This window comes from Lissotriton helveticus, chromosome 5_2 (assembly GCF_964261635.1).
Source record: "Lissotriton helveticus chromosome 5_2, aLisHel1.1, whole genome shotgun sequence".
NCBI lineage: Eukaryota > Metazoa > Chordata > Amphibia > Caudata > Salamandridae > Lissotriton > Lissotriton helveticus.
The window spans coordinates 6,321,486-6,334,885 of NC_136066.1; the positions used below are offsets into that span (position 1 = coordinate 6,321,486).

Here is a 13,400-nt window from a genome sequence, read left to right on the forward strand (position 1 = left end):
GATCTTGACGTTCCTCTTGTGTACGCCCTTCTAGTTGATGCTCAGCTGCTCGCTGCATCTCCTGACCTCGCCGAGGGTTGTCCTCGTTGGTATTACATCAGCTCGTCACATGAGGCACTTTCATTGCAACCGCTAAAGACCTGTTCAGTACAGCCACCCTACACCACTTTTGTTCCCCAAGCAAATTGTTGCTGAGGATTCGAGCAGACTCCTTACCAAAAGTCGTGACTCTCTTCCACATTGGGTTGTCCATTCCTACCAGCATTTTTGCTCCTCCTTGCCCCTTGAAAGAGGAGGGAAGGCTCCATCGGTTGGACCCCAAAGAGGCTTTAAGCTTTTACGTTGATCGTACCAAGGGCCATTGAGTGAAGAATCATCTTTTTGTGGAGTTCTCTGGAGCAAAGAAAGGGTAGGCTGGGCAGAAAAGGACCTTGTCGAGGTGGATGGCCCCCTGCTATATACTCGCCAAGAAACAGCCCTCCTGAGATGAGAGCCCATTCCACCAGGTCAAAGGCTCCTACCATTGTGTCGGCACGGGGTGCCTGTTCTTGACATCTGCCAGACTGCGACGTGGTGTCCATGCAAACATTCACAAAGCACTACTGCCTTGACAGCTAGGTCTGGCAGGAAGGATATCTCAACCGTCTGATTTGGCAACACTTCTTGACTTGAGCGCACTCCACAAACCCTCCACCTCGGGTAGGTGCTGTGTTGGTATCTATTCTAAGATGCAGAAATATTAGAAATGTACTGCAGCCTCCCCTTCACTGTGAGCTGCGACACTGGGAGGCTCCAACTCCGTCCCTTGGGTGTCTACCTTCTTATGGCAGATGGGTGTACCATGTCCTTCACAAGAAAAATGGTGTCCATTTCTCCACTCATGAGAAAAGGTGCGCTCAAGGGACGGGTTCGTGAAGTCCTCCTTTCTGAGTCAAATATTTCTTAAAGCCAAGATACAAAGTAATGAGTACTGCATACGTGAGAGGCTGATATCAAGAGAGTTCTGGGATATTTATTAGCAATCACATAACTACACGCAGTGTGTTCAGTTGGCTCTGCTCTGACATACAGGGCGAACTGTGACTTTTATACATCAGGTTAACAAAGAGAAGTAAAAGAACGCACCTGCATGCACAATATTTTTCCTTATAAAAACTTATCTTGACGTAGGATGAAAGATATTTTCCTTACATAATCTCCTATTGCGTTCTGTGTGTAGGAGAGTACAACTGTTTGGGTAGAAAGGAGCACAGATGGCACCGTCCAAGGCCTACAGAAAGGGAAAAGATTTCCACGAGAGAGGTGCGGAGCCTGCGTGTTGGCTCTTCCTTAGCCCTTGTTCCAGGGGCATTTGCAGACACACATTTGTGACCTGATGGGATGGGAAAGGAATGAGCATTGCCTTGCTGTTGAATGAAACCGAGGAGAATGTTGAAGACTATTTTAACTACGGCATGTAGATTATAGAAATCCAAAATTTTATACACGATTATACTTTTATACGTAATACAATGATATGTATGATAAACTATAATATCAAATAGATATAAAATCCTACAAAACTCAACAGGAATTCACAGCTAGAAGTATCCATCGGAAGAACGAGTGACTTACCTTTGGTAATGCTCTTTCTGATAGATCCTCTATTCTTCATGGTCTTGTGATTGGCCTCCTTTTAACATCTAAAAAGTTTCCAATTCATTTTCCGCACACTGTTACCAGCAATTATTCATGCTCCGCGTCTGAGGATGCGGAAGGAGGGGAAGATAGGAAACTGGCTTTAGCATGCAGGTGCGGTGCTTATATGCGGCTCCATTCCATCGTATCCTGGGTAGGATGGAGCCAATGCAGAGCCTCAGGACTCCACATAACGGCACCCGAGCACTGCTACGAAATAATCTCTGGATCCAGTCTAGCTCCAGGGGGATATTTCTAAGACGAGGAATCTACGGTTAAATAGAGTATCCACCAGAAAGAGCGCAACCAAAGGTAAGTACGTTGTTCTTTTGGGCTAATATAAGAGTGCACATGGGATGAGGTTGTGACATACATCGCTGACACATGCAGGTGTTTCTGGCTGGTGAGTGGGGTGATGAATACTCACAAGAAAAGAAAACCCTCTGTATGGAAGAGATTCTGTGGAGTAAGAGAGTCTGATGCTGCGGTAGGGTGTGCTGTCCACGTGCAGCCATCATGTCTCTCATTGCAGCTGCTTCTGGCATTGATAGGCTTTGCTCCTTCTCGTGTCCTCCTTAGCAGCTACCCTCCCTCCTCTAGAAGCTGCTAGTCTTCCTGCTCCTGTACCTTTCCATCTCCTCCTTCCATCCATTCTCAGCCATACCACTGAGGAAAGCCTGACTTTGACATCATTCTTCAGAACCTGTGCCCAAACCAGGAGACAGGAATCTGGTTCCAGTAGGCAGTAGACCAGTCCGAGGCAAACGATATTTCCAAACCTACTACCATTCCGTCACAAAGAGCAGAGCATCTCCTTATCACACTCAATTCCCCATTTGGATAACTTTTTGTCCGTACAAAACTGCGGTGAATTGATCAAAAAGCACTCCTGCTGCAGTTGAATTCCGCTCACATTGCTGCTCTGCTGGGCTTCAAGGCACCTGGTATTTTATGTACGTGTTTCTGTGGTCGGGGAGTCATGCCAGTACTGGTTGTGGGGCTGCGCCAGTATTGGCAGTGGAGCCGTGCCAGGTATGACTTTGCCACACACTAGCTCGAGTTGTAGATTCATGCAGGACATGTCCCCAACCCTCACAGTGGCTTCTTGTAGCGACACCTCTAGGCTGGTGCTACTCAAAGTCAGTCTCAAATTAGTGTTACTTGAAGACTGGTATAATCCAGTAGCTTCTCAAATTCTTTGCACAGCACCTGGGTGACACTAATCCTGGACTCAGATGAAAGCTTTGCTCCTCAGTAACCCTGCAGTCCCAGTGCCCGGAGCTTGCTGTAACCTTTGTTCTTCTCAGCATGGAGCTGCACTCCTCTCTCCTCAGCCATGAATCCCGTAGGTTGATCACTAAAAGACTAAAGGGGAGGCCCCCGGGCTGAACGCGGAATGCAGCATGCTAAGAGCTGTTTGTTAGTATAAATAAATAGTTGGTGGCATTGTTAAAGGATGCCTAAAAAAACATATGTAGTGAGACCCAACAGCAAAGCTATTGGCCACGGAGGTCCACGCCGAACCGAATATATGTTGCATCCAATTATTAGTTGTAAAATCTCAGTTTGGTACATGGCGATCAAGAGGCGCTCCCTTCCTGGGCGGGCCTCGTGCTATGTAGGCATCGCGTACCAGCTGTACCTCATCTTGGCTTGTAAGGATTCTCCCATTGGATGAATTCTGTTGGACCGACTAACTCAAGTTCATAGACCCCAATATATCGGCCCGACTTTAGAGGAGGAGGGGGAATGGTTTTTAGTGAGATTTTTTCCGACCTCTCCATGACTTGTTCTGCTCACGCTCACCAGGTAACATGTGTCTTCTCTTGTGCTCCCCCCTCTCTCTCTCTCTCTTTCTCTCCTGCCTCTATGCTGTGCTGCTGTTGCTATGGTTACCCTGTGCAGGATGAGATCCTGGTGAGTAGAAGCCTGCAGTGGCTGTCATGATGAGCTTTAATGGTGCATCTAGGAGAGCAGTGTCAGGACAATGCCACCCATGTGCAGACTGGGGATGAAGAAACGTTAGGCCACACCCAGAGCCTCCTGACACCTGCTCCAAGAGATGAAGGCTCAGACACCTCAAAAGCAACGCCCATACCAAGAGAACATGACATCAAGACCCAGACAGCCAAATATCAACTTCACCCCCCACCCCCCAGAAACACTATCTCCTAGACACTCTTACACTCACACCAAAAGACACTGGTGCCCACAGTTAAAGGTACTGATCTCAGGACCCTGAAGCTCTGACCCACAAAGAGACTGGCATTAAGTTCATTGGCACAAAGCTCCTCAGTTGTAATAACCCCAAGACCTTGTTCCCAAAACCCAGAGATCCTTTTATCGACACCAACATCCACAGACCCTGATGCTGACACCAAACCCCCAAAGATTCACCCAGATAGTAACACCAAAACACCCTCGATATTGATAGCATCAACTGGAGACCCTAAACTCAACATCAGGGTTCAAATCTGTCTCTGAATGTTGGAGGCTCCTGGCACAACATGATCATTCCGGGAGACAAAGCAGTGACTGAGCCCTTCTTAATCTAGTGAGGTACTATATCTAGTTTAGTTCAAACACAGAGAACAGGTCCAAGGATCCTAGGTCTAGATATTGATTCCTAATGTATTAGCGGGTGAAGGAACTGTGCGTGGAGCTCTGGACCGTAGTAGCTTCACATGGTCAAGTAGGGTTATGTATTTATGAGCTAATGTTCCTTCTTCTTCAACGAGGATGAATCCTTATTTTCAAATGTTTCGCTGGTAGAGGGCTAATACTCCATTTCCAATAATTTGCCACTCATTTAATCCATTATACTCTTTGTTTGTTTCATCGGTTTTTTATTGAGGTAAACAACCAGCTTTTATTGACAGTGAGGAAAACAGCAGACACATGTTTCGCCCTTTGTGGCAGATCATGCCAGGTCTTTCTCAAGGCTGCAACAGAATAAGAGTTCAATCAATACTTTGTCAACAGCAAGTGAAAGGACCCCAAGAGAGTGAGCAGAGCAAACCAACATGCTGGTGATCAAGTGAAAGGAGGGAAGAAGGCAGAAACCGGTGTGACTTCAAGGGATTTGTATTTTTCCCAAAAGATTTGAAGAGAGTTTGTGAAAGAAGCAAGAAAAAAGAAATATCCTGCTTCCTAAAACTACTGTGTTTCCGCGACTTGTGTAGTGGTGAACCTTTAATCCCAAAATATAAAGAATCAAAAGCGCATGGTCTAAAACTCAAGTATGCCACAGATGAAGACATCTTAGTGTGCCACATGAAACATTTAAAAATAAGGATTCATCCTCGTTGAGTAAGTACTTGTTCAAGAAGAAGGAACATTCACTCATAAATGCATAACCCTACTATGTCTAGTTAAGTACAGCATCATCTTGACTGACAATTTGATAAGTGCACCAAATTCTGCAACTGTTTAAAAAACACTTCTCTTTACTTGAAGTCTAACCCAAAGAGTACCAAAGCAATGTCCATTTACCAGTCAAATTCAAACGGTGGTTTGCCTTATAGCAGTTCCGTTCTCTGCCCCTCAGCTGTTTAGAATGTTGTTGTTCAGCAGATCAGGTTTAAAACATATTGTCTGCCATTCTTGACCTAGGAGAAACCTTGCACCGTGCTGCCCTTTGCTGCACAAAGAATTCTACTTGTCTGATTCTTAGGTCTCTGTCTCCCTTCTTTGGAAACGAGGAACCCCCCACTCCTACATCAAAGGTTGTTAGTGTCGAGGCATCATGTATTGTTGTATCTGTCAGTGCCTCGCTGAGGTGCTGCCCAGAATACTCCAAGCCAAACCAGACTTTTATGCCCCAAGCATTTCTTCTCAAAATGCATTGCTGGAAGGCTCTTTATTCACATCAGAATGGCCCTCTGATGAAGTCAAGTGTTTGCAAATGTACAGAGACGCAGGATCTTGTGTTCCAAGCAGTGACACGGCCAGCACACTTAGGACCAAAACTACAAACCTCCTCCCTCAAGAGTGGTGGGACTGTTATCGGAGGGCTTGTAGCGGAGCAGTAGTGTGATAACAAAGTGGACGTCTGAGTGGCTCTTCCATTGTGCGGGCCTCTCTTCTAACATGTCTGTTGACTTCCTCAATCAAAGCCTTTTTTCGCCATCTTGAGATGTTTGGGCACTCCATGTTGCTTGTTTTTCTTGGGCTCCTCTGTATTTTTTGCGGCTACCGTTTTCTCCATCTTGATGGTTTCCTCCTCTTGTAGATCCTTCTTATTCCACTGGTCATCATCTTCAAATGGGTATCTTTACTCTGGTACCAGCTCTCACTGATCGTGGTGCCTGAATCTGTGAAGCTTGCATGAGGATCCGCCTTATACTATCCTAAAGACTGGATCTTCTGTCTCAACAGTAAACCCTTCTTCTTTGAGGTTTGTCCATTTCTGGAAGAGCATGACATTTGGTCCTCTTCCCGTGGCCAAGAAGAATGTACTTAACTTTTGCGCAGCTAGAAATTATTTTACCAGAGACTTGTGCGGGGCCAGTCAGCTCAGGTTTTATGTGCTAGTTAACAAGGTGAATTCTCTGTTGTGCAGTCTTCACCACCTTGTGGTCTGTCTCAAACAGCAAATTCTGTCATTCAGCCGGATCGCTGCAGGCTTACCTGCCTGGCATTGGAGCCACATGACCCCCAAAGATTGCCGTTCAATCCAACTTGAGATTAAGACTCTTGGCAACTTCACAGAGCAGGTCCCTGTTGGCAGTCCCCATCTAGAGTTAGCTTTCAGTGTTGTGAACACAGGGTCTCAGAACATTACACTGGTACCACTGAAATCTGTCCCCTTAATGATGTGAACAAGGATGGTAAACAAGATTTAGATATTCCCCACCAAAGCTTACCTGATATCCACCTGGAAATAATACACAGTGTAGTGTTTCCTTCTTCCAAAGGTGTTGTCAGAGTTTCACATAAATCAAAATGATTTTCTGCTCTACTTTCTTTACTGAGTCTCTTACCAAAAGGATCCTCTACAATTTTGATGAGAGTACGTTCTACCTCCCATAAGGATTTCATGAGGCTTCCACACCCACTGCAAGTCTCTTTCAAACGTATGGGTTTACAGCATGTGCTGCTGTAGATCATGCCAGCGCTCTCCGGCCATCGTGTACTGTGTGCAGATGTTACAAGTTGTATTTAATCAAAAAAGAGGTTTCGGTTTTTGAGGTGACTCCTGATCCCTCCCTGAAATCCACAATGCACCAGGACAAAGACTCTATCTCAGATTGTTTTCTTGTCCACCATCTGGTGTGGACGTAAATCCTTTAAGCGTCAGGACCACAGCGTTACAAAGAACAATTGCTCAACTCCATCACTAAAATAACTTCCTTCAACACTCGGAAGCACCATACCACAGCTTACCACTGTATCATCAACCTGGACCTGAGAATATCGAGGCCAGGTTGTATGAGAATAACCCGTGCTAGAGTGGAGCGGTAGATTGATCACATGCTCTTCCAATTTGTACCAAAATGCAATAGTCAAATTACCCTGACAAGCCAGTTCCGGGTCAGTAACCTCTGTCTACCCAGGGATCATGAGGAATCATACAGTTCAACCTCCCATGCATTTACGTATAATAACCATCCATTACTGGAGGTTGCATTTGTGGGCACATTATAAATACAGTGCTCAGTCTCTCCGAGTCATCAACCACTTTTGGTGCCAAAGACATCGTGGGCATCACTCCGACGGAGGGTGCGATGGGCCATCCTGTATGCCAGAGACAGCGGAGTTCAGGAATGTCTGTCCTCAGGGGACTCTACCTTCTGAGAGCAACAGCCTCAGGGCAACCAGGGATACCTCTACTCAGGACATAGACTGCACTCAAGATGCCACCCAATTCGAGGATTCTCCCTATGGGACTCTTCTTCAGCATGCCACAACACGACCACATCACCCAGCACCTCTGCGACCTCCACTGGCTCTCCTTCGAAAAGAGTTACCTTCAAGCTGCTCACACACACCTACAAAGGCCTTCACCACTTCGGACCACAATACCTCAACAAAAGAATCTCCTTCAACACCCCCAGGAGAAACCTCCTCTCCGCCTACCTAGCCCAAATCGCCCACATCCACAGAGCCAGAACGGGTGGCAGATCCTTCTCCGACATAATGGCCAAGATCTGGAACAAACTCCCCCTCAGCATCAGACGAAGCCCTACACTGCAAGCCTTCAGACAAGACCTCAAGACGTGGCTCTTCGGAGGATCTTGGAGCTGCCCGAACCCCCTCTCCCCACAGCGCTTCAAGACCCTCACGGGTGATTAGCGCGCTCTATAAATCCCTGATTGATTGATTGAAAGGAGGCTTGAATATAGGGCAAGCATCTGCTTTCAGAAAGTTTAGCCATGAGCCCTGAGATGGCACCAAAAAAGGACTTGACAGTGGTCACCAACCTCTGTCCCTGAGGTCACCTTGCATGTGCATCAGAAAGGCCTGAACAGAACCTAAGCCTCAGGGACCAGTGTCTCCTCTCCCCAAGACAGCATAACCGCTTCTGCAGCACCCAAGTTGCCTCTGAAGTCCTCTTTGAAACAGATATTGACATTGGCTTCGGCACTGAGTGAACGGACACTCTCCTTCGAACTGCTGGAATACCTTGAAGTCAGGCAAAAAAAAATGTACACTCATCCTCACACAGACATGATATTAGCATGTTCCACCGGCAGGAGCCTGGCGCAGTGCCGCCTAAGAAGAGGAAGCTCACTTTTGATGTGGCCATATCGAGGGAAATTAGAATGTGCCCCATGCTTAAAAAAGACACCTAGAGACACTAATCCTGCACCTCCAGCTGAGTCACCAGAACATTTACCTTGACCTCACCCGTCTCCACACACGGGCTTTGACCATAAACACGAGCTAGATCTTTATGTTCCAAAGGAGGAACCCATAATTATCAAAGATGGAGATGACCAGTGTCACGACTACGTTGTGGACTCACAGTACGAGCCCTACCTAAAACACTACTGCATATCACACCATCATCTAGACTAGGGCAGCAGATCATAATAAGGCGGAGCCGCATGTAGCATAGGAATAAGGCAACTTTCTGGTCGAAACACTCTCCAAGACTGAAAGATCAGTTCAGTTCTTGTTCATGCTGAGGAGCATAAACAAATGTGTGGGCAAAAGCTTCAAATACCTGGTAAAAGACTATAACCTGGAGGGTTGAAAAGAAGTAGAAGGAGCACCTGTGGTGTGGACCACTCGACTCTGATCACCAACTCACTGGGCCTGCTCTCCAGGGACAACAGCTGGTGAATCACCTGCCAGAGGCCTCTGCAAGAGAGGCAAGAAATTGGTGCAGGAGGGCAAAATAATCTCATAAGCCAACATACTTTGTGCTCTTCCGGCACCAGTGTCCTGTTTCAAAGACCTGCAGGGCTCAGGATTGCAAACAACTACAAGAGGTACAATATCTTCTCAATGTCCCGTTTGATGGTGAACACTTGTTTGGAGCTCAAGGTAACTCCATGATTGTAAAAATCGAGAAGGACAATGCTACAACTACAACTCAGCACCCCAGACGTGAGAAGCTTTTGTCATTTTTTTTTTAAAGTAGTGGAGCCTAAGGAAAGGGCCCTCTACTCCAAAGCAAAGACTTCTGCAATCCCTGACCCTGATCACACCAGTCAGAGGGGAAAATAAGGTTACACCTTTCACAGTGGGAAAAGATAATGTCAGACAAATGGGTCTTAACTATTGTGCAACAAGGTTACCGTTTCCAGTTCCATACCACACAACCAAACATTCCGCTTTGCCGTCAAACCATCAGCCAAGAACATTAAGAGCTTGTTCTATTCCACCAAAAGGGATAAGGAATATACTCCCTGTACTTCATAATTCCCAAATAGGGTAAATGTTTACAAAATGGCTTGCTGTGGTTGCACAGCATTTGCCCTGCAGCACCACTCACGTCTTTCCTTACTTGGACAATTGGCATAAAAAGAGTAGCAATGAGGGCAATCCTCTTTTGCACTCAGCAATCAGAGTCACTCCCCCGCAAATTAGGTTAATTGATAAACACCAAAGAGTTGCACCTTTCTCCTCAACAAATACAACCCTTCTCTAGAGCGCTCTCTCTCTCTCTCTCTCTATATATATATATATATATATATATATATATATACATCCTACTCCTTCAATGAGAAAGTTGACTGAATTTCAAATGCTGCTTCCCCTTTCCCTGAAGTTACAAACTCCGATAGTGAAATGATTATGATACTGCTTGGACTCCTGCCTTCCTACTTTGCGATATTTACAAAGGCTTGCTTGACGTTGCGCTCGCTAATAGAGGATCTAGCCAGGCAGTGCTCATAAACAACTGCTGAATGGGGGAGCTAGTGTTGGTTGAGCCTAGTGTTCACTACAAGTTAAAATGGGGAAACAGCATCTTGTTACTGAGTGGGTTGTTCTCCAACCCACAGTAGAAAATTATTATCACCACAAACATCTCGATCACAGGGTGGAGTGCACACTGGAGCATTGTGTCCATCAATTGTTCTTTTTGCATTTGTCACCCCGAGTGGGACGGGTATGTCCAGACGTGGGTCCCATACCCTGCATGCCGCTGAATAAGAGGTAACCTGGTTGATGAGAGCTGTTAAATCATTCCCCGTCGTCGGAGTGGGAGTCCCACGGTACATAAAAAAGCAATAATATACCAATAATAACCACAAAAAAAAGCCCTTGGTAATAACCAGCCAGGAAGTAAAGTAGCCCTAAGCTACAGGAGCAAAAGCTCCCACACTCGTGACTATCCTAGTCATTTTGTATAGACCAAACTGCAGCCAATCAGGCGACAGCACCCACCAGAATGTTCTCCCCAGAGGCTCAGGCTCTCAGATTTTCTACCGTGTGAAGGGAGTCTCCCTGAGCTCTGCTCAGTACTTCTCAACTTGGTTGGTGTTTACCTACTTTAAAGATGTCATCTTCTAAATCTCTCTTCAGGCCTCCGTCGGCAATCACCATCTCTGACGTTTCCTCAAGGTCGACGGTCACCTTTTCTTCACTGAGACCTAAAATGATAATGTCTTCGGCTTCTTCCCCGTCGGCGCTGGTCTCAGTTTCAATTCAACCCCTCTCGTCGACGAAGATAATGCCTTCAATCGTCGACGCTCCTTAATCGAAGAAGAGTAAAAAAGTCCAGTCGACGAGTGCATCGTCGTCGAAGAGCACCTCGACGGCGCCAAGCCCGTCGTAGAAATTAAACCCCGTCGACATATTCTTCGTCGTCGAAGATCAACTTGCCATCAACGACCCCACCGTCGGCGAGATTTACATCATTGTCGAAGGCCGCATCGTCGACGAAGACTGCCTCGTCGTGGAAGACATCGTCGACGAAGATTGCCTCATTGTCACAAGCATCGTCAACTGTGATTGCTCCGTCGACGAAGTCCACTGTTTCGTCGGTGGCCACAGTCCATACACCATCTCCGTCGACGGCACCGTCGACGGTTCGTCCGTCGATGCCTCTTCTTTCATCGTGTAAAGAACTACAGGTTTGGTCTGCTGCACCATCTGCTGCCTCCTTTGCTTCTCCGTCTACGGCGGCTTCTTTACTGGAAAGACGAGGCTCTTCCTTAGCGGCTCTCTCCCCATTGAAGTTGCCTGAACAACTTTTAGACTCAGAAGAGGACGAAGAACAGTCTGATGTGGATGCGAGGTTCCGCGCAGCCAGAAGTCCATCTGAGCTACTTATAAAGTTTCAAGATGAAGATCATGAGGAAGAGCAGTTTCCTGAGCCTATGGATCAGGCACCTGCCACGGTGCCTATAGCACAGATGCCGTTAGCTCTCCTCAACAACTTGCAGTATATGTTGGACGACTACTATCGCCGGTTTCCTCTATCTGAAACGGCAGGGTCGGTCCCTTCAACGCCCATGCCTCCAGCACCTGCATAAACGTTGAGACCCCCAAGGCAATCTTCTCCAATAGCAACACCTGAAATACGTTCCACAGTTCTCCCTTCTCCGGCACAATCCCACCATACTCAGGAGACTGTAACCACTGATGACGACAGGGAAGAAGAAGTGGATGATAAATCTGTACTGTCGGAGTGGGATGACTACCAGACGCAAACCCCATCTCCTACTGCTCCTCATACCGCGGACTCTCCGCCTGTAGATATTGGAGGATTCCATCTCATAATGGAAAGAGCAACGAAAAGGTTCCTAATCTCTATGGAAACCAAACAGGATGACTGTTTCTTATATGATTATAAGGATCAGCCACAAAGACAGGTGAAGACGATTCCAATAATAGACTTTATCTGGAAGGAGGGACTTAAAATCATGTCAACTCCAAATTCTTTACCTGCAGTCTTACCACGTGTAGACAAAAAGTATAAGGCACCTCTCACCTCACCTGCGTGCCTTATAGGGCAATGAAAGACAGAGTCAGTGGTCACCCAAGCGGCCCAGAGACGGGCCAGGAACCCATCTTCCCAAGTAACCGCTCCACCTGACAGGGATGGCAGACGCCTGGACTCCATTGGCAAAAAAGTTTCAACGATAGCTACAACTACTGTCCGTGCTGCAAACTCCCTAGCAATATTGGGGAGATATGATAGACAAATGTGGTCGGATATCTCACCATATATTGGAAAGCTTCCAGAGCCTGAAAGATCAGAAGCTAAGAAAATATTGCATGAAGGAGAGTGCACGTCTGCAGAGATGATTGACGCAGCACTAGATGTGGCATCTACAGGCTTCCGGCAGTTGGCGGGGGCAGCAGTGCTGAGAAGGCAGGGTTGGCTGAAGTCAACATCCTTTCGCCAGGAGGTCCAAGCTAAGATCATCGATATGCCTTATGATGGGGAGTTTCTCTTTGGCCAGCATGTTGACAAGGCCCTGCAGGCCATAAAGAAGGATACAGAAACTGCAAAGTTTCTGGGAAGCCTGCAGTTTCGTAAATCGTCCTTTCGTGGTGCAAAAGGACGTGGATCGTTTTCCAGTAGAGGGGGCTACTCTCAGCAACGCTCGTACCAGTCCTCACAAGGTAACCAGCGGTATCAACCGTATAAACAACAAACATACGGACAGCGAGGGAACAATTACTCGCAAGGAAAAAGGAAGTCTTCTTACCGGGGACGAGATTCCTCCAGAAATCAATGAGACGTACCACCTGCCACCACCTCTGCCCATCCCAAGGTCAAAAGTTGGGGGGAGAATAAACCATTTCTTCTCGAATTGGTCAAAATTACTACAGACAGGTGGGTCCTGGATGTAGTGGCCAGGCGCCACGCTTTAGAATTCGTCAAAACCCCTCCAAAATCTCCTCCAAAAGGTCCACCACCAACTCACCTTAAGGAGCTGTTCTCCCAGATAAATGTAATGATTCGGAAAGGAGCAATTGAAAAAGGAAGAGGGTTCTATTCGAAGTTCTTCCCTCATACGCAAGAAGTCAGGATAATGGCGCCCTAGCCTCGACCTGCGTGCCCTCAACAAATACCTCAAAAAATTATCTTTCCGGGTGTTAACACTTCAAGAAATCCTCCAGCTTCTTTCCAGAGGGGATCACATGCCCACCCTCGACCTTCAGGATGCTTATTTTCATGTACCAATCCTTCCCAGGCACAGGAAGTTCCTAAGATTCAGGGTGGCTGGCAGGGATTTTCAATTCAAGGTTCTCCCATTTGGACTTCGTTCAGCGCCCCGTGTGTTCACGAAAATGTTAGCTCCAGTAGCGGCACATCT

General features: G+C 46.8%; 1 protein-coding gene across 10 annotated transcripts in view; it reads left to right on the plus strand.

The window, feature by feature from the left end:
- DNM1 (dynamin 1) overlaps positions 1-13,400 on the plus strand; it is a 742,836-nt gene that overhangs the window by 523,692 nt on the left and 205,744 nt on the right. For 7 of the 10 annotated variants that reach the window (XM_078646632.1, XM_078646628.1, XM_078646630.1 and 4 more), the window contains exon 14: positions 3,583-3,594. The exons of the other annotated variants lie outside the window; for them this stretch is intronic. In XM_078646632.1, coding sequence (XP_078502758.1) covers positions 3,583-3,594 — 12 coding nt within the window. The remainder of the gene's footprint in view (positions 1-3,582; positions 3,595-13,400) is intronic. 10 annotated transcript variants of the gene reach the window in all.